The following is a 25,183-nucleotide window of genomic DNA, read 5'->3' as shown; positions in this document are numbered from 1 at the left end:
ATTAACAACCTGGGCTTTTGCAAATTAATATGTTTTAAGGGAATGTTTTTTTCTGGTCTTGGTAGTCTGTCCATTGTTGAAAAAATATAAGGTAAAGAGATTTTCTCTATTGTGAGGTGATAAAGGGGAATCGATAAGCGCTGACATGCTTTTTGTTTGCCCTGAACTGAGTTTTTGTAAGTGAAGTTTCATATTTTAGTGTACAAATATTGAAAGTCCTATTGGTGAGGAATTTCTTTGGTTTTCTTCCAGCCTGCCTCAACCCAGCTTCTCATTCCTAAAGGTAAACTCAGACTTAGTCAAGATTGTCCTGGTTCTCAGTACCCAAAAGTATAGAGACCATGTCCAACATCAGAGATTTCTTTTGATCAGTTTTGACCTGGCTGGTTTCAAATGGTTTGATAAACATCTTCCAGCTGCATATACAGTTTCTTATTCCTTTTACAAACTTGCATTGCAGAAACATCTATGTAACTCATCTCACTCTAAGAGCCCACATTACTGGCCTGTTCTTGATCCATTCGCTCTGAGAAACAATAAAGGTATAAACCCATCCCTCTTAGTGACCTGAATGGTCTCCTGCCTTCCTTAGGAAAAGAGCCTTCCCTCTGGGAGAAGTTGAACAATAACGTGCACAAATGCTGAGGGAGCCCACACCAGCCTCCTATATTCATCAGTATATATTTTACAATTTCCTAAATAGTAAACAATTGCCAAGACATGTGAGCAGAATCAGTAACTAGAAAAAAAAGTCCAGGCTGCCTGTACCTTTACATACATTACTTCATCCATTTTGTCTCCATGCCTATGCATCTTCAGATTCACTTTTGTATCGGTTTAATCTGTTCTGAAGGATGACTGTTTCTTTGAGATGACTTTCCAAGAATCCCCAAAGTGAATTTTATGTGTGATACTACAGCCTAAATTTTGGTCACTCTGTCCCAAAATTCCACCCAAATTTGACATAATTTGACATAACACAGTGTTTTTATCGTAAACATTTTTGGCAATTTCTGGCCCTGGTTTGATTGATTGATTGACCTTTGCTGTGTGGAATGGTGGAAAGGACAAGGGTTTAAATTCAGATCATAACTTTTGCTGCGCAGTTTCAAAATGACCTTGAGTAAATTATTGAGCCTGATTTCCTCATCTGTTAGAAGACAGTTGTAAAGATTGAGTTTAACACTTAACAAAGTTCTTAATACCTGCTACCCAGTAGATGACACACTTGTTTTCTTCCCCTCTCTGAAACCTTGTGTAAAGACTTTTGATTAACTCCAGGTCCTTAAGGTCCACTGTATCAGGCACTTCTTTGCCTTTCAGCTGCATCCCATTCAGTTATTAGATAGACATTTATTCAGTGTTTGCTGATAGTGCCAGAGCTTACAGAGACATGCTCCTTGATTTCCACAGATTTACTGTTTATCTGTCTCCTAACCAATCACTTCCCTCCAGGGAACCTTTTTACTTACCCTTTCTTGAGCACACAATCCAGTTTTTACTCCCTGCCTTTTTTGTCTTGATGCATGTGTTTGTTTCACCTGAACTGCTATTTCTCTGCTTATCAAAAACCCCCTTCTGTGAAGATTTTCCTGGATCCTCTTCCACCAAAGTGGTAATACTTTTCTTTGCAGTCTTTCAGTACCTCTGGTCTTTTGCTTTAATATAGTATCTGCCCTGTTCTGATTTAGGTTGGGCTGACTATAAATAAACAAGTGGTGGTGTAGGGAATTACACCTTTTGCATTCATTTGAATACTCCCAGAGCTTCTGGCATCATAGTGAATGTTCACTGATAATTTGTTGAATTAGTAATTGCATTACTAGTTACTCTAGATGCACAAAATTAAAGGTAAGGAGATCACAGCCCTCAGTTTGAAAACTACTCAAACATCCAAGTTAATTAAACCACAAGGGACACCTACAGTTGCTATTTTTAGTAGAAAAAAAATCATTAATAAGCATTTAATGGAAAATACCAACCTAGAATATTGGAAGAGGGATAGCTCTTGAAATCTTGTCTTGTAGAGATTGCATCATCTGATAACCTAGAAATTATAGTTTTTAAACTATTTTTAGCTATTTAACCAAACAGGATTGTAAGGTATTATATGTAGCTAATATTTACTTTTATAATAAATGTAAGTAAAGTGTATTCCTGAGTTGTGTGAGCCATACTAGTAAATTATGGAACATGAGGAGTGGGGAATGGGAACCCCGGATGGATAGCCTGTTAGTCGAAAGTAAAGATAGCCTGGGATTTGTGACTGGCATTGGAAGTGGGATGGTCTTTTGGGATTGAGCCCTTTAACATGTGGGATCTGAGTTAACTCCAGGTAGATGTTGTCAGTTGAATTGAATTGTTGGACACCCACTTGCTGCCAGAGAATTGATGAATTGATTGGTGTTAGAGGAAACACTGTGCTCAGTTGCATCAACTGAACGTGATGTAAAATATCAGCAAAACGTGAACCAAAAAAATTTGTGTCTACAATTAAAGCTAGATTAAAATAATATGAGGTTAGAAATTCCAAGCCTAATTGTGAATTTTGTGATCTCTGGCACAAAAAGCATTTGGTTTGGAAAAGTCTTAATTAAGCTCTGTTTGTGAAAACTTGTAGAATGTTCAAATGATTACTTTCCTCAATTTCTCTGGTTCAACAAGTAGTAGGAATTAAAATATTTAGAATTTTTTTAACTTATGCAAGTTCTAAAGTTGCATAAGTTCTTCTGATCTCTTATTCTTTAAAAGATCAGTATTTGAATTCCAGATGAATGCCAGCATTCAGTGATCTCAAGTCTATGTAAGAGTTGGGTTTTTTTAATGTGGTAATATTTTATTTATTTGTTATTTATTAATGACAGCTTTATTTGAGATGTATCATACAGTTTACCCACATCATGATGATCAATTTTAGAACATTTTCTTCACCTGAAAAAGACACCCCTTAGCCTTTAGCCATCACTCCCCAAACCCCAATTCCCTGCCCTTACCTTATTCTGCCACTAATTTTACTTTCTTTCTGTGGATTTGCCTATTCTGGTCATTTCACGTAAATGGAATCATACAATACATAGTCCTTTGTGAGTGGCTTCTTTCATTTAACGTGTTTTCTTAAAAAAAAAATTTTTTTTTTACATTTATTTATTTTCGAGAGACACAGAGAGACAGAGAACAAGTGGGGCAGGGGCAGAGAGAGAAGGAGACACAGAATCTGAAGCAGGCTCCAGGCTCTGAGTTGTCAGCACAGAGCCCGATGAGGGACTCGAACTCAAGCTCAAAACTCAAAAACCGTGAGATCATGATCTGAGCCAAAGTCTGATGCTTAACCGACTGAGCCACCCAGGTGCCCAATCATTTAACATGTTTTCAAAGTTCGTTCATGTTGTAGCATTTATCAGTACTGTCAAAAGTTCATTAAAAAAACAAGTAAAATCAATGAATCACTTAAGGAGAAATTAGTAAGAGTTTATTGCGCATACACCAAAAAGACAGTTTGTAAACTGGGAGCATTCAACCAAAACATGAAATGAGGCTCAGATACTTGCAATATTGGAATTTTCTTAAAAAGAATTGGTAACTGGTCACCCCTTATCAATTTGGGGGAACTATTTTGTTTATGATTTTTAGAAGTGACACAGGTCAAGTTAACTTCACCTGTCTTGCATAATAAGCTAAATTAAACTTTGCTTGTATGACTGCTCAGGGAGTTTTCAATACTGGTCACCATTTGTGTTTTATTTTAATAGCTCTTTATTCATTTTTATTGCCAGATATTCTATTGTATGAACATAACACATTTTGTTTATTCATTTATCAGTTGGTGGACATTGGGTTGTTCCACTTTTTGACCATATGTGTAATGCTGTTGTGAAGATTCGTGCACAAGTCTGTGTGTGGACATATGTTTTCATTTCTCTTGGCTATACACCTAGGAGTAGAATTCCTGGGTCATATGATAACTTAATGTGTAATCTTTTAAGGAACTGCCAGACTGTCTTCCAAAGTGACTGCGCCATTTTACTTTCCTACCAGCAGTGATTGAGAGTTCCAGCTCTTCCACATCCAGTACTTACTATTGGTCTTTTACTGTGTCATCCTAGTGGCTGTGAAGTGGTATCTCATTGTGGTTTTGATTTACATTTCCCTAATGGCTCGTGAGTTGAGCATTTTTTCATGTACTTACTGCTCATTTGTTCATCGTTTTTAGAGAAATGTCTATTCAGATCCTTTACCAGTTTTTAATTGGCTTTATATTTTTATCATTTAATTGCAAGAGTTCTTTATATATCTGTATCTAGATATAGATATATCTGTGTGAGAAAGTGATTTGCAAGGACTTTTTTCCCATTCTGTGGGTTATCTATGGCAGTACTTTTGACATCTAGGTTTCTTTGGTTTAAGGAGACTTCCAGGTTAGCAAAAGCCTACAAAGTGGGAGAGTGAGCAGACAATTCAGGGAGGCATAGCATCTCTGTGAGCAAAGAGAAATCTCCATCATCAAATTTTTATTTATGTAATTTTCAGCTTGCTTTTTATGATATAAATTATAACAACCAATACAGCAAATAGAGCTAAAGGTGGATCTTTAGCTATCTCATGTGATAATATTTGCACAGTGCAAAGTATGAGTTACTTGTTGGCTGACTGCTCTTTATTTAGTACTTGCAGTATTGCCTCTAAAACTAATGAACCAGACTAACATAGAAGTCAGAATATCTGTTAGCTAGCTCCACTCCTTAGCCCTCCAACCTCATCAAATAACCTACCCTCTATAACCTATAGATTTTTCTCATCTGTAAAATGAGGAAATTGAACAGAAAAATGGGCAAGTTGAACAGAATATTCTTTAAGGTTCTTTCCAGCTTTAGAATGTGACTATATGGTGCAGTAATACCTGTGACTTTCTTCTTCTTCCTTCCCTCCCTTGTTGAAAAATCTTAGGCCCCAGTGTATCTTTTCCTGGAAAGGAATGGAGTTAGATGAATTTGGCAAGTAAAAAACCAGGCACAGGTAGATACTCGGTATAGACATGATAGAATAGCCAGTGCCATCTGTGTGGGTTTGCTTATGGATTAGAAGAACATGGCCTGTGCATCATCAGTGAGGTAGAACTAAAGGATGAAATAATTTACACACCTGCTGTGGGTGTGGCTAGAGGTGAAGGGACCATGAGGAATGAGTCCTTGATTGTATCCGCGGAAGTTTTCAGAGATCACATTAGAGAAGAAGCAAGCTTTCAGAGGTTAGTTGTGTCCAAAGGTGAAATCAAAAGCTAGGCTATAACGAATAAGAAAAAAAATAGGACCATAAGAAAAGAAACATCTGGAAAGGCCTATAAATCATGAGGTAAGTGTACTTTTGTTTAGTCTTTTTCTGGAATGATATTTATTTATTTATTTGAGAGAGAGAGTGTGTGTGTCTGTGTGTAAGCAGAGGAGAGAAAGAGAGAGTAGACACAAAATCTGAAGCAGGCTTCAGGCTCTGAACTGTCAGCACAGAGCCTGACATGGGGCTCAAACCCATGAACGGTGAGATCACGACCTGAGCCAAAGTTGGACGCCCAACTGACTGAGCCACCCAGGTGCCCCTCTGGAATGATTTTTATAAGTTTATCATTGGTCTCCAAGCTCAACTGAGATATTGGCCAAAAGTTTAGACATTGTAGATGGAGACAAGGAAATTTAAGACAGCTGTAAGCCAAGCTAGATATGGAAGAAGTGTAGGAGAAAGATCACCAAGATTCAAGTCCATTTGCCAGTGTTTGGGAGCTTTGAGTCCCACTAGCCAAGAAGAGTACTTAAAGTTTTCTTGTATTTGACTGGTCTACATGATATTATTAATCAGACATTATTGTAAATAAAGCACATGTGAAAAGCAAAAAGTAGAATTCAGATTGGGAAAGAAAAACTTGGAGATATAATTTTTGCCCTTCTCTCCTTTATGAATATGGGTCTTTGTTTCATTATAAAAATAATTCACCATACTCACTTAGAAAATATGGATGTTTTGCCTTTAATGTCTTCTTAGAGTTCTTTAAGAAAACTATATTCCCTCAGGAAACTATTTGGTATAAACACAGAGTTTGAAATATATAAGGAACTTTCATAGTCTTAATGCTTTAATTTTAATCATTAAGGTAGTTCATGATGATAGCATATGAGCTATTGATATCTCAGTTACCTTAGTTGTTGAGCAAGAAACACTCCCAAAATTAAGAGAGTTGATATGTTGGTCTAAAGACTGGCAAGTCCTCAGGTTTTGTTGTAGAATCCAGTTTAAGGCATAGTCCGTCACAACTGCATTCTATTTAGTATGACTATTGAACCTGTAATGTCCGGCTTCTTGAGCAGTTTCGTCAGCCTAGAGTCACATGACAAGGCAGGATCAACAAATAGCAAAATCTTAGAATGTGTGCAGATCATTTTTACAGATATGCTTCCTAGACTGGACATGCATCTACACTGGTTAAACAAAAGCATGATACTAGAGCAGATTTACTTCACAGTAACCTTAAAGGCCTACTGCCAGCAGAACGGGCAAAAGAAACATGATGTAGACTTACTGAAGAACAGCTTCAGGGCATGTGACACAGATAGGGAATGCTGGGAAGCAACAGAAGTAAACTTGCAGCTATAAGATAGAGGGAGGTGTAGTTTGTGCCAAGGCATTAGGTGACAAGGTATTATTAGACATAGGCCAGCCAAAAGCATTTATTTTTGTGTAACAGAATATCAACCCCTAGACTCGATTTGGACAACAGTTTAATGAGTGGAGAGTATAGATCGCATAGGCAGCCTATTGAACAGATATAAACCAGCATTTATTCTTATGACTTAATTAGCGTGCTTTAAAAAAATCTTAAATGTAATTAAGCACAAAGCACGCTCACCTTTGTGTTGAGGAATAGATGAGTTCCATGTACAACCCTTCATAAGAAAACACATTTCTTTTCCTAAGAGGAATGGGGGAATTTGGAGTAACAAGAAGTTAACTCTTCAAATGAAGTTTACAAGTAGGATGGTAAAAGAGCATCTGAAGTCTGTACTGAACGGTGTGTCCAGTAGCTATTTGGTGAAGCTTAAACAGTCCCAGCTCACCTCTGGGTATTGCTATTGATTCTCCATGTTCATGAGCACCAAATGAACCTAGTTTATTTTAAAATACAAAATTAGATATAAAAAAACATGATCAGTTGAAAATGTGATCAGATGTTCACCTGTTGTTATGCCTGGGATAATGTAGTCTTTTGTAACAAGACAAAAAGAGTCTGATTCATTAGAGAGTGCTAAACAGACACTGTTTCTTTACATATGAATTGTGTCGATTCTTCTGTGTTTTTTAATGGAATGTTTCTTAACAGGTTGAGTATTATACCAAATCTGGTAAAAATAGACTATTACACTATCGTGAAAGGGTAGTTTGGTATCTTAGTTATACTTCTGACATTTTTAGAGCATTTATGTAGTTAATTCAGTCAGCCTTTTAAGAAATAGAATATTTCCTTTTCAGGTACCTTATTCCATAACTTGAAATTAAGCCTGTGTTAAAAACTGTTCTATGCTTCCCTCTTACTTCCGTTTCTTCCCATTTGGGCCACAGACTTCCTTAGGGAGGAGGTGAGGGAGAAGTGAATTCTCACTTGAGCCAATAGAATTTAGAGTTATATAGTGTTTACCTATTTTGCGTAACACAGGCCCACCTACACATTATGAAGTGCTTAACTGAAAGAACACTGAGCAGGCTGCTATTCAATGTGTGATTCCAAGTGTAATTGGGAGATGCTTTAATACTATCTGGATTTTATCTTCTGCTGAGTGGGTTGTTTATCTAGCTTGTGGTGATAGCGATGGAATGAAGAGGTAGGTATTCTGTAGCTTAATATTAAGTGTCACGTCAGTGCTTCAGGTTTTAGGTAAGGTTGTAGTTGTAACGAATGATTTGAATCATAATCAGATTGCTTATGTTTGATTTTTTCACATTCAGCTTTAGAAGTATGTTATGTATGAATTACATTTCCTTCTGTCTTAGGGAAAAGGTTGAATAAATCTCAAGCTCCAAGGCTTTTGTGTCATTAGAGAGGCTTTACAAATGTTAATCTCACCTCCCATCAGTCCTACAGAAAAATAACTGCAGGTGTTTATTGTCCATTGACTGTTGGTCAACAGAAACCTGAAAACTCTTCATTTGTAATATGTTTCCAATCCAAGTATGTAGTTTTTTACATGCTTTAGAACTTAATGTTGTCCATTGTTTTCTTTTAAATTATTAAATTTGAGAATTATGTTGCTCTCTGAAGGAAATTAGTTGGAAACCAGAATGATGGTGCTGTTATTGTACTTTGGTTAGCTATTGACAGCTTATTCAGAATCTTGTCTTTTGACCATAAATCTCCTCTTGAGATCCTCTCAAAGAGATGTAGGCCTTTGAGATAACTACAATTTACTATTTAGACATTCTTACAAGATAAGGAAAAATTGTAAAGATTTTTTAATATTGAGAATCTTGCTTTTAAGGATTTTAAGTAATGTTTCTACCTTGAATGTTTTGTTGTTCCTCCTCTGATATGATAGGAAGAGATTTAATAATTTAGATCTGATGATTGATGAGAGGGGGTGCTTTCTGCTATAAAATGAACAATCATAAGTTCCCCAGTATTCTTTTCTGAAGCATTGTGTTTTCATTTAAAAAAAATGGTTATAATTGAGATTTTGTTTCTTTTTATAGGAAATTTATTAAAAACGGAATCTGTTTGCTAGAATACTGACATGCTGCCCAGTAATGTGTGTTCATTTTTTATCAAATTTTCTAATTTGTTAGTGAGAGGGAGGTACTCACTCTCTTGTACATGTATAAAATCGAAGTCAGTAACAAGAGAAAACTTGCAAATAAGGAAAAATTTATCATGATAATTTTACATAATTGGGGTATTTGTAATGTGATAATATAACATTAATCAGAGTGGAGAGAGGAAATTTGTAGAAATACCTCAGCTATATGTATGTATCATTTTCCTAATGAAAAGAGTTAAATAGGAATGCCACACTTAGTGATTTAAAGTATTCACTCTGCTAAAAAATAGATGTTCTTAGCCTCCCACACACAATGTCTCTAAATTACTGCTATAAAAATTTATGGGGAAAACATGATTTGGTCAGAGAAAGATCAGCTGCTACTTCTGAGAACTTTTCATGAGCCAGAAAGAAAACTAAAACTTACAAAATGAAACTTTTTTTGTTAGTGAGATTAATAATAGTTGTCATCCTTTAATAAGATCTTTTTCTGACTCTTAAATACTGAGAACAAACGGAGGGTTGATGGGGGGGTGGGGGAAAGGGGAAAGTGGGTGATGGGCATTGAGGAGGGTACCTGTTGGGATGAACACTGGGTGTTGTATGGAAACCAATTTGACAATAAATTATATTTAATATAAAAAAATTAAAAAATAATGATCTCTTTCTATAGGTAGTTGACCTTAATGTTAAAACAATATTGGAGATGATTTGTAATTTGAATTTTCAACTACACTTTTCTTTTTCCAGTCCTTTTGAGTAGAACTTATAATGGAATTAGGAAACTATTAAAAGTTGAAGTTAACTTCCCTATATGAGCAGGTAATATGTATACAAAATCCAACTGGACTTAGATGTACTATTTTTACCCTATTAAAAACCAAACATTTATACAACATTCAACCTTAAAACTAATTGCGATGATTTTTGAGGACTTCGTTTGTATTTCAGGGCCTGTTAACTATATTGTAAGAAGTAGAAAACTAGAACTTTCATACTGTCAAATTTACTTACAAAGAATAGATTGTAAACATTTGTTTAGGTACTAAGAAATAAAGATAAATCTCTGAGAAAAATCTAAAGTGATGAAGCAGTATCACCATAAATTAACGAAGTATTAATAAGACCTACTTTCTATGCCTAACTAAATACATACTAGGTATTTTAGCAAGTACTTAAATTTTTTTTTACTCTCACAGTTTAAATAATTTTAAGAGACCCAAAAGTCTATGACTTAAGTATACAGTGAGGAACTGAGCAGATGGCCCAACATCCAAATCTCAAAGCAGCTTTGTTGTTCTTAGTCCTAGTGACAAATTCTATGAAGTATGGAGAATATTGTCACCATTTTATTGGTAGAGAAAATCACGTGCTACAGAATAGCAGAATCATGTGCTACAGAATAGTAGATTGGAGAATTCATGAAGGACCTGGATCTAGCCCTCATGACTGTCCAGGGCCAGAGTTCTCAGGGTTCACCCTAGGCAGTCACAGCTTAGACCTTCACAAGTGTCTCCGCTAGTTTAAAGAAAACACTATCATAATGAAGTAATTAGTGAATAAGTCAGGAAAGTCCTTGACTTTGTAGCTTTTCAAGATTCTGTTTTAATGAAATATATCAGAATTATAGGTTGATGCTGCTTCTTCCTAACTCTTGCTCCCTTCTATTCCTTTTCATAAATTCTTTAAGACCAGGATTCATGTGTATAGGTGGACAGAACTCAAATTCAAATACTGTTAAAAGATGTCAGTTACATGTAAATGTCCATACATTAACTGAATTTACATGTATAACTGATTTAATCCCCAGAACAACCTTATGAGGAAGGAACTATTATAAACCTTCACTTTATAGATAAGAAAATTAAATGTAAATGCATGAATTCAGGAACTATGATATTATTGCATATACAAAGTGTTTTCTTTAAAGCATATAAAAAAAAATTTTTTTAATGTTTATTTATTATTGAGAGAGAGACAGAGTGTGAGCAGGGGAGGGACAGAGAGAGAGGGAGGGAGATACAGAATCCAAAGCAGGCTCCAGGCTCTGAGCTGTCAGCACAGAGCCTGATGCAGGGCTTGAACTCATGACCTGAGCCAAAGTTGGATGCTTAACAGACTGAGCCACCCAGGCACCCCTCTTTAAAGCATTTTTTTAAGTGTCTATTTTTGAGAGAGAGAGTGCAAGTGAGATAGCGCCAGTGGAGGAAGGGCAAAGAGAAAGAGAGACAGGATCTGAAGTGGGCTCTGTGCTGTCAGCACAAAGCCCGACATGGGACTTGAACTCACAAACCATGAGATTGTGACCTGAGCTGAAGTCGGATGCTAAACTGACCAAGCCACCAAGGGCCCCCACAATGTTTTCTAATAAAGCCACCTACAACATTAATAGTAAAGTTGCCCTTATGTGCATAACTTTTTTTTTTTTTTTTTTTTTTTTTAAGAAAAATCCATGAAATATCGTTCTGCAAAATTCTGGTCAGTGTGGGGATGGGTCATTTTGGTTCTGGTATCACTCAGTCCGTCGAGTGGCCACACTTGTATAGTAACAACTTTCTTGAGCAAGGGGGCTGTGGATGGGCAGTTTCATATCAGAGAAAGAACTTGAGACCTGGGAGGCGCTATGACTTGACAGGACCAGCACACAGCTTAGATACATTGCACCTTTAGGTTGGGAGAAGGCTGAAAGGAGGCAAAGTTTGAATCTCGAATTCGTCTTTTAATGCCTTTTACTAAATTAAAGGGCTATTTTGTGCGTTCTGTTTTTGTGTCTTTTTTACTTTTTATTTTGAAGTAACTTTAGCCTTACTGAAAAATTGGAAAAATAATTCAGCAAGTTTACATACACCCTTTACTCAGCTTCCTCCAATGTAAACAGTGTATGTAACCAGATTGTATTTATCAAAACCAGGAAATTTACACTGATACAATACTATTAACTAAACTATAACCCATATTCAAATTTAACCAGTTTTCCACTAATGTCCTTTTTGTGTTCCCGGATCCAGTTCATGATCCCATGTCCGAGATAGTTATTGCATCTCCTTAACCTTTTCCAGCCTGGGAGTTTCTCAGTCTTTGTCTTTTATGACTTTGGCACTTTGAGTGAGTACTGATAGTTATTTTGTGGAAATATTGTCTGTCAATTTGGGTTGGTCTGATGTTTTCTGGTAATTAGATTGAGGTTATACATTTTTTTTGGCAACATACCATGGAAAGAAGTGATGGGTCCTTGGTGCATCATAATCAAGGGATACATGATCTCAAAATGTCTTATTATGGATAATGTTATCCTTGATCACTTGGTTAAAATGGAGTCTGTCAGGTTTTCCCCACTATGAAGTTTCTGTTTTCTCCTGTATAAGTAATAAATGTCTTAGGGGAGATATTTTGAGACCATTGTTGTTGCTTTTTTTAAAATGCATACAACTTGGTCAGCGTTTCAAGAAAAATAAAGACTAGAGGAACCCAGAAATATCTAGGAGTAATTTAACTGTCCAAAATAATTATTACTTAATACTCTTTTTGGAAGAGCCCACAACCTACAGAAGATTAATATGGTTTACTCCTAAAGATTAAAAAGATGACCGTGGAGGGGCACCTGGGTGGCTCAGTTGGTTAAGTGTCCAACTTCAGCTCAGGTCATGATCTCACCATCCGTGAGTTTGGGCCCCGCGTCAGGCTCTGTGCTGACAGCTCAGAGCCTGGAGCCTGTTTCAGATTCTGTGTCTCCCTCTCTCTCTGCCCCTCCCCCCCTCAGGCTCTGTCTCTGAAAAATGAATAAATCTTAAAAAAAAAAAAAAGATGACCATGGACTCATTGTTGCATTTTTTAATGGTTGGGAAAGTGGTTGGGAAAAATCCATTTTATTCATTTTTTTGCCATGTTTAAATTTTACCCAAGGGACTTTTAAATACAGCTTTAAACAATTGATTGAATTACTGAGAAAATTAAAATGGCTAGTCAGTATTGTAGTTTATTTCCATGTTAGGACAGTAGAATTTATGTAAGCTCTGTTTAATATTTTATAGTAGGAAGAGTTGGGGGGTTTTCTTGTGTGTTGTTTGGTTTCCCATTGTAGTTCTCTCCCGTGTACCCACCACCCACGTATAGTTTTAAACTCAATTATTTCAGCAGTTCCAGAGAACTAGCTAGAGTTTGAGTTGTAACAACCTTAGTTTTCTTATCTATAAAATAAGGGTTGTAATAGTTGCTACCTCATAAGTTTGTTCTGAGGATTAAATCAGTTAATACATGTAAAGTGCTTAGGACAGTGCTTGGCACAGGGACAGAACCCAGTAAGTGTTAGCCACTATGAAAAAAAAAAAAAAAGGTAGCATAAGCATGAGTTGACTGCCAGTGTTGGGTGCTGACTTTAGAAAATGATAGAATTTTCCATGAGTATACTTTTATCCGATGTTTTTGTTCCAAATAGCTATCAAATCCCACTGAATTTGCTGCTTTCTGCAGACTTTTGTTCAGGACTTTAGTGGTTAAACCTAAGGGAATTTCTAGTCTTGCTTTCTGAGAAGCATATTATCATTTTTGGAACTTTGGTAATCTGAAAGGGTCGCATACAGGCCAAGTATGGGCAGGAACAGTACAAATGTTTGAGACCTTAGTTGTGTCTTTTTAAAATACGTTTCTACGTATACAAGATTAAGTGATCATCGAGGTCAGCCAGTCAGGAATACTGCCTTGCAGTTTTTTCTTGCTTGTCCCTTTTTAGGGAGTACATGAAGGTGCTTGCCTATAAGCTATCTTGACACTTTTAATACATGTTTTTCTTCCTGGTGGTACCAGGGATTTGCTCTGGTGTAATACCCTGCTTTTCACCTGAGGTTACTTTCTCCCTTTTCCTTTTTTAAACAACCATACAAAGTCCATTTCATTTACTGAAGTTTTTATTGTTCATTGCTACCAGGAAACAGGATTGACAAATTAAGTGAGCAGTAAGGAAGTGACAAAGTTATTCAACAGACTCAAAAAATACTAGTCATAGTTGCATAGTTGTTACTAGTCTATACTGGAGTGTAATTTGTTTAGTTTATCTTACCCAGCTATACTTTCTCGTCTCTCTCCTAAATGGTCCCATAATAGCGCCTTTTATTCTTATGTAGGAATTAGCCCCCACCTCCCAATCTTGGGTGGGATTTGATTGGTGGTGTCAGAAAACCCAGATAACTTATAGGAGCCACAGTCTCTCCATTTATAAAATGGGGACAAATGATTATACTGGACATAGTTGTGATAGAAATTAAATGAGTTAATGTGTGTTGTATTAACATATGGGTTTCAGTTCTAGCTTTGCCAGATATTACCTGTTTGACCTTGAACCCAGTCATTGGCCTTTCTGACTGACACACTCAGTTCCCTTATCTGGCAAATGGAGTTAATAAGACTTTGCTACCTAATTCACAGGGCTATTGTGAGGGTCAAGTAAAATAATCTTATGTGAAAGCACTTTGCTAATTAACATTCTGTGCCAGTGCAAGATAGACTTTAATCCAAGGTTGATTCACATTGGCACCCCTTTTGATTTAAAAAGATTTCCCCATGCTTTCCAGAGCTTGCTTTTAATTTCTCTAGATATGGGTCCCCTAGGTCAGAAAGATAATTGCTTATCTGGCCTTCACAGATTAGCCTTTCTCTAAATGTCAGACTACCCAGCAGTGGCCTCTAAAACTACTTCTGTGGCCACCCCAACTTCAGTCCCTTTCCTTCAACTACTTGAGAGAGGTTGCTACAATATTAAGATATTTTAAATACACAGAAATATTAATAATTAATCATCAGGGTAAGATGATAGTTCTTTAGTTTTCACTTCCAGCCACTCTTATCGACTAACAAAATACTGAAACTGCAGCTACCTTCTAAGCCATTGCCTTCACTAACACAAGGCTTGGTAATAATCCTTTAAGACATCAATATGATGATGTAAGAAAGCAAATATGTATTAAATATCTTACTTTGTGCCAAGCACTATGCCAAAATAGGGGAAATCCCCCTCCTAAAACAAATTGTCCTCCTCAATTTGAGATTCGAACAGTGGTTCTCATAGGGTGAGGGGTGGGAAGGAGAGTAAGAGATGGGGGGAGGGTGGGAAGGTGGGACATTTTTGATCATTGCAACTAGGAGTGCTACTGGCATGTAGAGGGTGTAAAGGCCAGGTATTACAGAACCTCCTGTGGTGAACAGGCCAGCCACCCACAATGTCAAAATATCAGTAGTGCCAAGGTTGGGAAACCCTAGTTTAGAGGAGCAAATACTGTCTGTGTGGGAAAGATGTTAACTGCTTTCCCATCAGGATGAAAATAATGTTATCCCTGTAGGTGGTAGAATATCAGCATGTCATTTGGCTGTCCTAACAGGGAAGACTTGGGTGTTTGCACGTGGGGTGCCCTGTATCTTGGGAAGCAGAACATGGACTTTACTTCCTCCATTGCTGTGTTAAAAGTAAAAAGTCACTGACAGGCAGTAGTAACCTCATACTCCATTGTTTCTTTTTTCTTTCCTTTTATGGATGAATGCTGTTTATTAATCCTGCCGATTGTAAAAGAAGGAAGAAGATGATTAGATTTTCACTCATCAAGAAACTGCTATAAATTCACCTCCCTTCAATCATCAGCTTAATTGGTTTCATAAAATGGCTCCATCACAAATATACCAAAACAGTTCTGTTTGAGTCATCCTTTTGAAATCAACCAAAGGGGAACTCTAGTGTAGCTGGGAATCTGTTTCATTAGAGACAATATACGCAATCCACATTATGTTTTTCACCATAAAGAAGCATTTCATGTTTTAAAACATTTTCCTTTTTCTTTTTTTTTTTTCCTCAGCAGTCTTTATGCCTACTCATTTCCCCTTCAAAATAGAAGTGTTCAGAAGATTATGTAAACATCTACCTAAGATTGGTTTTGTTTTTTGCTTAGTGTTTGTTTTGCTTTGTATTTTTTCAGGGCAGGAATTTTGTATTTGTGTTTAGTAGGTAGTAAGCAAAAGTCTGTGTGCAGTGTAGATAATAAAAGAAAAAATGTGTAATGTTGAGAGGGCAACCTGAACAAAAAAGATTGATTTCCCAGTTTTCCTTCTTTAAGTGAAACTGACAATTATATATTATAGAAAGTGATTCCTTTGGGAAGAGTTGATGTTAAAACAATTGTACTTCACTGGCTTTTTTTTTTTTTTTTTTTAATTTTTTTTTTTTTTTAACATTTATTTATTTTTGAGACAGAGACAGAGCATGAACGGGGGAGGGTCAGAGAGAGGGAGACACAGAATCTGAAACAGGCTCCAGGCTCTGAGCTGTCAGCACAGAGCCCAACGCGGGGCTCGAACCCACGGACCGTGAGATCATGACCTGAGCCGAAGTCGGCCGCTTAACCGACTGAGCCACCCAGGCGCCCCAACTTCACTGGCTTTTAAACAACAAATGATTAGAATGTTTTATTAGTCAAAGTAATGAGACTATTTCTAAGAAATGTATATTTTATTGCTCATTTTTTTTAATGTTTTCTCAGCCTATACAGAAAATAACACTGGGGCCCCTGGGTGGCTCAGTTGGTTAAGCATCTGACTCTTGGTTTCGCCCTAGGTCATGATCTCATGGTTCATGAGTTCAAGCCCCATGTCAGGCTCTGTGCTGCCAGCGCAGGGCCTGCTTGGGGTTCTCTCCCTCCCTCCCTCTTTCTGGCCCTCCCCTGCTTGTGCTTTCTCTCTCAAAGAAAGAAAGAAAGGAAGGAAGGAAGAGAAAGGGAGGGAGGAAGGAAGAAAAGAAAGAAGAGGAGTTGAAAAAAGAGGGAAGAAAGAAAGGAAGGAAGGGAGGAAGAAAAGAAAGAAGAGATGAAAAAAGAGGGAAGGAAGAAAGGGAGGAAGGAAGAAAAGAAAGAAGAGGAGGGGGAAAAAAGAAAAGGAGGGAAGGAAGAAAGAATACTATTCTAGAATAGGTTTCTTTAAAAAAATTTGTTGAACTTGGGAAGGCCCCTGCTGATGAGAACATGCTCGCTTTTTAAGGATCAAGCGGAGGTTTAAAATAATAGGTATTATAGAAAACAGTTTTACTATTTTAGCAAGATTTTTTTTCTGTCATTTTTTTCCAGTCTCAGAATTAAGGGCATTATTTAGTATTATTTTTGTTAGATCATCACATTAGGATAGAACTGAATATATGTGGTCAGACCAACTAACTTAATTGAATATCAACAGGTGGAGCCAGTAATTGAGTCATTAGAATTTATACATTTACTCATTTCATGTTCTCAAGTGATTGAATTTAGGAATTAATTTTGAAGAATTCCATATCTTATTTAGATTTTAAATACAGAGAATATACAAAGAGAATGAGTGCAATATCACTGTCTAGCAACTGGGTTTTGTTAAAGATTCTGAACTATTGTGAAAATCATGACTCTTCAGAACCTAATATAAAGATTCTAACAACTTCTTTCCAACAGTCACCTATCAACATGTTTTAGAATTGTAATAGAAGGTTCCTGGAGAAGTAGCTATCATGGCATATGTTATTCATAGTTTAAGAATGCCAGTTTATATAGCATTGACCATTTAAATTTAAGAAAACTGTTTTATCTTGGGTCATTTAAGTGTATGAACAATACTACTAAAGTGTTTTATTATAGGTTTCAGATTATTAGATACAGAAATAGAAGCCAAGTTTGAGTGTGTTCCTGTGATTGAAACTTTGATATCACTGATAAAATATCCCCAAATCAAGCCTTCTAATGTATCTAAGCAGACTAAGAATAAGTATAATTGGAAATCTATTGTTTTTCTTGGCTAATTAGGCCAAGGGCTCCAGGAAGTATAAAATGGTGAATGTATGCTAGCCCTACTCTAGTTATTTGTCAAAACTAAAAATTGTTCCTTTTGCTGTAGAGGCAATGGGCCAAATCTATGTAGTCCTATATGTACATTACTTGTAAATTCTTATGTTAGAAGATGGTCTCATATTTTTTTACAGCTCCAAAATGCTCTTCATTCTCCTTTAGTCCCATCATTTTTAGAGATGAGGAAACATTGCTTTGTTCAAAGAGAGCTAGAACTAGAACATAGGCTAATACTTGCTAACCACGCTACGTGCTAGTGTCAGCCAAATATGGGCATCCATTTCTATCACTTCCAGATTTCAGATCACAGTACTAATACTATTTAATACCATTTAAATTGCTTACCTCTTTAAAGTTTATTTTAAAAGGAACATTTTACTACTATAAATGGAAAATTATCACTTCCTAAAAATACAAAGTAACTCTAAAAAGGAGTCCAAATCAAGACAAAGCTATGCTATTAAAATTTAATTTAAACTTTAAATTTAATTCTTATTATTACATTTTTAATTCTTGCTGTTCTTGGTCAGAAATGTGTCAAAGCGGTGTTTTCCTGTTTGATGGCAGTACCTTAATTGTCTAATAAGAAAGGCACAGTTAAAGCTTCTAATTAAGCTTTGCTTAGCTTTTTGTTATAATAGGATGCTTCTTTATGGGGGAAATAAGAAGGTATGAATTCTTGTTCATATTAAAGTATGATTTAACATAGATCAGAAGGTCTTGTTAGATGGAACCAAAATTGTTCTTTAGTTAATTTGAATTAATTCGTTTTAAAACTCTTAAATTTTTACACTGAAGATTTTAGTTAGCTTTATATTGTTTCTTTTTCCAAATGAGGGATATGATCAGAATAGTTTATTTTACTGAAATAAAACATTTCTCTGGGGAGAAATTCATCTGGGGAGATGCAAGGAGTTTATAGTGTATCTGAATGGAGGAGATGTATGTTTTATTTAAATAGTTCTTAAGGATGGGGGTACCTGGTTGGGTCAGTTTGTTGCACGTCCAGTTGGGTCAGTTTGTTGCACGTCCACCTCGGCTCAGGCCATGATCTCACGGTTCATGGGTTCAAGCCCTGGGTCAGGTTCTGCACTAACTGCTCAAAGCCTGGAGCCTGCTTCAGATTCTATGTCTCCCTCTCTCTCTGCCCCTCCCCTCTTTGTCTCTCAAAAATAAATAAACATTTTAAAAAAGTAATAAATAGTTCTTAAGCATGTTTTATTTCTTTAAAATAATTTAGTGTTTTTTTAAATTTACTAATAAAAATTAGTGTGTTTATCTGAATTGTTGGTCTAGATGTGTATTTCAGTTACAAGAGATAAAAGAGGGTGAAAATGGCTAAGCCTTTTCCTTTTGCTTGTTCTCATTCATTGGGCTACAAATAGTCTGTGTTGTCTTCTCTCTGAAAGTGCTGCTATAGAAGCTGTATTTCACTGTACTGTAGAAAGGCATTTTTTTTTTTTTCATGAGTTTCCTATGAAAACTGTTGGTGGATGTAAAAAACCAGGAGACTTTCATGGGTTAGCTAGTAAGAGTTTTGTTGTAAAACCTTTGTAACAGGTCTAACAAGAAGACCATAAAGAGAATAGATGTAGGAATACCTGATCCCATTAAACTGCTGATAAAGTAGACAGGCTAGTATTATGAGGATTGTTTATAGTAGCAGTTTTTGTGGCTTATCAGAAGTGTTAGTGTTGTTTTCCCTATGTGTGTCAAATTTATATTTTTTAATAAGGCTTTTTTTCTCTTTTCTTTTCTTTTCTTTTTTTTTTTTTTTAAAGAGTGAGAGCACTGGGTGGGAGGTGAGGGGAGAGAATCTTAAGGAGGTTCCATGCTTAGCACAGAGCCTGATGTAGGGTCTCAATCCCATGACCCTGAGCTGAAATCAGGAGTCAGATGATCAACTGATTGACTCACCCAGATGCCCCTTAAATTAAGCTTTTTAATTTGAGGTCATTGTAGATTCCTATGCAGCCAGAAGAAATAATACAGAGATTTTGTATACCCTTTACACAATTTTCCCCAATGGTAATACTTGCAAAACTACACTGGTAAAGATACAGAACATGTCCATTCACCACAGGGGTCCTTCCTATTGTCCTTTTGTAGCCACACCTACTTCCCTTTTACTCCCACCCCCTCCTTAACTCCTAGCAAGAATTTATCTGTTAACCATTTCTATAGTTCTGTCATGTCAAGAATGTTACATGAATAAAATCATTTGTGTAACCCATTGAGGTTGGCTTTTTTTACTCAGTATCATTCTCTAGAGATTCATCCATGTTATTTCATATACCAGTAGTTTGTTCCTTTTTATTGCTGGATACTATTTCACGGCATAGATGTATGACAGTTTAATCATTCACTCAGTAAAGAATATCTGGATTGTTCCCAGGTTTTGGCTATTATGAATAAGGTTGCTATAAAGATTCATGTACAGGTTTTGTAACATAAGTCTTCATTTCTCTAGGATAAATGTCCAGGTGTGCCATATATAATTGTCTTAAATATTTCCTTTACATACATTTAGAACCACATCAGATGGTGTTAATTTTTGCTATAACTTTCAGACATAATGTAGAAATTCAAGGAAAGGAAAGCGTATTGTATTTACCCATACTTTTACTTACCATGTTGTTTCTTCTTTTCTGATGTTCTAAGGTTCTTCTCTTTTATCATTTCTCTTAGAGAATTTACTCTAGCCATTCTATTAGAGTAGATCTGTTGGTGACAAATTTTCCCTCACCTGAGACTGTCTTGATTTCTCCTCCATTTTTGCTGGGTATAAGATTCTGAGTTGACAGTTGTTTTAGCACCTGAAAAAAATAAGCTACTTTCTTATGGCTTCCATAGTTTCTGGTAAGAAATCCATTCTCATTCTAATTGCTCTTCCCCCCTCCCCTTCGCCCCCTAAGTAAGATGTAATTTCTCTTTCTTTCTGATTGCTTTCAAGATTTCTTTCTTTCTTTCTCTTTCTTTCTTTCTTTCTTTCTTTCTTTCTTTCTTTTCTTCTTCTCCTTTCTTCTTTCTTCTTTCTTATTCTTCGCCTATTTTCTCTCTTGTTAAGATTAGGTAATTCCTATCTTCTGGTTCACTGATTCTTTATTATGTCCCTTCTATTCTGCTGGTGAGCCCATCCTAAAAAGTGAGCTTTTAAATCTTTTTTTTTTTTTTTTTTGGGTCAAGACTTTCTATTTTTTGTTTGTTTGTCCCATGTATGTTTGTGATTGCTTACTAAAACATTTTTATAATAGTTGGTTTAAAATCTTTGTCAGGTAATTCTGACATCTCTGTCATCTCAGCTTTGATATTTATTGATTATTCTTTTTGCATTGTCTTAAAAATCTTTCTAGTTCTTACTATGATGAATGGTTTTCTATTGAAACCTAGACGTTTTGTCATTATGTTCTGAGACTCTGGATGTTATTTAAATCTGCTTCCACTGTCTTTTTCTGACACTGCTTTGGCAGGGGAGTAGGGACTGCTTCCTTATTACTGCCAGGTAGACCTAGAACTCCAGGTCCCATACTCAGCCTTCATTGACACCCAAGGGAAGGAGATCCTTGTTACTGTCAGATGAGGGTGGAAGTCCAGGCTCCCCATATGGTCTCCACTGACATAGCTAGAGTAGGGGTGAAGACATGTTACCAACCAGGAGGGTGGAAGTCCTGACTCCCTACTTGGCTGCCCTTACAAATACCTTGGTTGTCAGGAGCAAGGGACTCTTCATTATGGCCTTCTGAGGTGGAAGTCAAGGCTCCCCATTTGGCTCTTGCTTGTGTGGGCAGTGGTAGGGCCAGTGATTTCTGTGGTGGTTGGCTGCAGTAGACTAGCTATTGTCAAAACCTGTCTTGCTAAGGCTGCCCCTTTCTCCTTCCTTTAACTAGAGTGAACAAGCTTTGGAGGTGGCTTTTTTTTGTCTCTGCCAATTGACATTTCCAGATTGCTGGATTCTCTTCAGCTCTAAATCTGGGATATATTAAGCAAAAAGAAAACCCAGAGAACTCAGCACTTTGTCGTTCCTTGTGCCCCAAGGTCCCTAGCTGGTCACCTTCTCTACTTTTCAGAGTCTTCCTATATTTTATATATAATATCCAGAGTTTTTAGTTGTAGTTAGTGCAAATAATAGGGAAAAATACTCCTACTCTATCTTCCTAGAAGTGGAAATTTCCAAATTTACATTTTTAAACTATTTAAACAGTTGGACCAAATATATAACCACTCTTTGGAAAAATGTCACACACCTTCTATATAATGTGATATATTTTGCATAATATTGTACTCACAAGGACTGCTAGAAAATAACATCTTTATTTTAATTTTTTTTAATGTTTACTTATTTTTGAAAGAGAGGCAGAGTGTGAGCAGAGGAGGGACAGAGAGAGAGACAGACAGACAGAATCTGAAGCAGGCTTCAAGCTCTGAGCTGTCAGCATAGAGTCCCATAAGGGACTCGAACCCATGAACTGTGAGATCATGATCTGAGCCAAAGTTGGATGCTTACCCAGCTGAGCCACCCAGGTGCCCCAACATCTTTATTTTAACTGAAATTCATTGTTCATATTATTAATGAAAGCTTTTCCCTCTAGGAGATAATGCTAAAGGTGTCCAAGGCTCCTGACCAGTGAACAAAGATTTGAGAAAGACAGCCAAGCTCATGTTTTCTCCTGATCAAGAAAATCATCCATCCAAAGCACCAGTAAAATATGGTGAACTCATTGTCTTAGGGTAAGTTTTCCCCATCTGATGACACATAAAACTGAATAATAGGTAGTAATTTTGGCATCTAAATCAAACCTTTTTAGAATGTATTTCCTACCTATTTCCAAAAACAATTTAGAGCTACAAGGTAATATTATCTCAAAATAATGTTGATAATATTAAATCAAGAAACTCTTTCAATTCTCATTTTTATGCCATCTCTTATAAGTGCTCTAATATGCATAAATTTTGCCTCACCCTCACCCCCAGAAAGCACAAATCCTCTTAAGATAAAATAGTGTATTTATCTAAAGTCATATAGTCATTACATTTGTCTTCCCTATCCCATCTTTTAGAAAAGTTTGCCTCAGCTGTCTTTACCAAAATCCCTTCCCCCCTTGAGGTCATTTCACATAGGTTCACATTTATTTGTTACTTTATACCTCTGAGGAAGTTGTTGCTTTGTGCTTATGGCCCTGTGCTGCTTATGATAGGGTTGTATAGACATAATGATACGATGACTTTGAAGGCCAGGATCTCACTACTTATTTGCTTCCTAAGTATTCTCATCCATTTACATAAACACAATCTAAAGATTGAGGAACAAATGATTCCATTATTTCAATTTATTTAGTCTAAACTTGCATTAATCAAAACAGAGACACAATATTAGTCTACTAGCTAGAAATCTCAGAAACTAGAAATTGCAAAATTTACTTTCCCTTTCTCTTCTGTCTACAAAACAGCTCTCTGTACATTACAACATGCTTTAGACTCAGGTTGGTACAAGTTCTTGTTTAAGTGAGAATGTGTCCATTGTTTCAGATGAGAGAGTAAAAGAAACTAGACAGATCATATGGAGCTAATGACCTTGACTGGAAGTCAGGAATGCTACATTCCAGTGCCTATTCCAACATTGCTAGTTATATATGACCTTGGGCAAGTTACTTAACCATTCTAGGCGTTAGGTTGCTCTTTGGTAAAATGACAGACAAGATCATCTAAGACCCTTTGAGACCTAAAAATAAAAACAACTTAAAAGATTAGAAAATTATGTAGTAACTACAATGTTACAATTTCAAATCACATAGATCTTAATGTATTAATAACAAACAGCTTTTAAGTACCAAAAAATATTCCAAATTAAATTCTTCTGCCAGGAAATTTGAGTCCTTTGAAGACTAGAATTGATTTTTTTTTTTTTTTAATGTGCATAAACACAAGCAGTAGAGGGGCAGAGTGAGAGGGAGAGAGAAAATCCCAGGCAGCGATTCAACTTCCAGGAGTTGGATACTCAACTGACTGAGCCACCCAGGCATCCCTGAAGACTAGAATTTAAAATTGAGTATATGGTTTAAACTGCCTTTCTTAGCCCAGCAGTTTCTCATTTAACCCTCAGTTAGTGGTTGTCTCTGCATTGGCACTCTTGGTATCTTAAAATACAAATAATACTTTTCAGCCCCCTAGGAGAAATAAAGCTGGATATGGTTGTCAGTTTGGTGTTGTCACTACTTAGAAAAGAGCTTTGAGCGATGGTAACACAATGAGGGAGGGGAGTATATTCCCAGAAGAGAAACAAGTCATGCAACTTGGCAGACAGAAGGGTCAGGTACCCACAGTGGGTCTGGTGGCAACACACATCCTGGAATGAGTAGTATATTAACTAAGGGGCACTGCTCTGAACTCTGATTAGCAAGGGCTTTCTCCAATAGAAATCAATGTGTTTAGTTTTGTATAAAGAGTTAGTATAATTTCTGTATGTGGCAGTGTAAGTTTCTTCCTCTTCCTTCTCAGCCACTAATGTAGGCCATTTTACAATTATATTCTCCTTCAACCTCAAAACTGTCCTTAGTCCCTGCCTCATTTTCCCTCAGATTGACCAACTATATATGAGAGACTAGCAAACCAAAGATTTTGTCAGAGGGCATGGGACAGTGAATGAGGAGATTATTATTAAGGCACTGTTCGTGCCATAATGAAGCAATAAAGAATGAAAAAAGCATGACAAACACCTGGATTCAAATCCTAGTTTTTCCATTATCATTTGTGTGACCTTCAGAAAATGGCTTAATTTCTCTAAGCCTCTAAGGAATCTTATTCCTCTGAGGAATAACTTAATTCCTAACCTGTAAAGGTTGAGTGATGCCAATCTCAAGAGTTTCTATGAGGATAGATGAAATGAGATGTTATGTGGTAAAGAACACAATAGTGCCTAATACATAGTAAACACCCAGTGTTTTGGTGTGAACTTCTTTCCTATTCAGTCCTCACTTACTTGCTTATTTTCAAGACATATATATGTTATCATGGAGAAATGATTACGAGATCTGAACAACAAAAGTGTATTTAATCACTACTTATCAGGCATCTCCTTTGGACAGGTTTTGCCAATGTGTATGTGAATGTGTATGTGTGCATTCAAGTCACTGAGACTTATCAAACAAATCTAAAAACTCTCAAAAGTTCAGCTATTTAAATGACAATTAAAGGAGATTCTGTTTTAGACAATTCATACTGGACTTTTTTAAAGGTTGTATTAGCACATGCAAACATTTACCTTTAAAAGACACAGAATGAGTCCTAAGGAATCAGATATGCCATTAATCAGCTCTTGATTATCTTGAATAAAAGAGGGAAGAAAAATACATATAACTTAAGACTATTTATAATCCAAAAAATACTTCTTTGTAACTTGGAATGTAAGCAAAATCTCATTTTGTTTCATACTCGTAGACAGCTGGTCTGGGGATCAGCAGTGACTAAATGGAATTTGAGATACTTACAATGTGCTAATAAATGATTAATTGGGGATTGATTCTTATTGTAAGGCAAAAGTAAAGCATTTAA

At 36.3% G+C, this 25,183-nt stretch overlaps 1 protein-coding gene across 1 annotated transcript in view; it reads left to right on the top strand.

Annotated features, from left to right (window-relative positions):
• PELI1 (pellino E3 ubiquitin protein ligase 1) overlaps nucleotides 1-25,183 on the top strand; it is a 57,239-nt gene that overhangs the window by 20,884 nt on the left and 11,172 nt on the right. The window contains exon 2 of the mRNA XM_019436205.2: nucleotides 22,225-22,363. Within this exon, the coding sequence (XP_019291750.1) occupies nucleotides 22,293-22,363 (71 nt within the window). The 5' untranslated portion in view covers nucleotides 22,225-22,292. The remainder of the gene's footprint in view (nucleotides 1-22,224; nucleotides 22,364-25,183) is intronic.

The sequence above is a fragment of the Panthera pardus genome, unplaced genomic scaffold, assembly GCF_024362965.1.
Source record: "Panthera pardus isolate Hobbes unplaced genomic scaffold, ASM2436296v1 HiC_scaffold_25, whole genome shotgun sequence".
NCBI lineage: Eukaryota > Metazoa > Chordata > Mammalia > Carnivora > Felidae > Panthera > Panthera pardus.
Note: the sequence above shows the minus strand (reverse complement) of the source record. Positions and strands in the feature narration are given on the sequence as shown.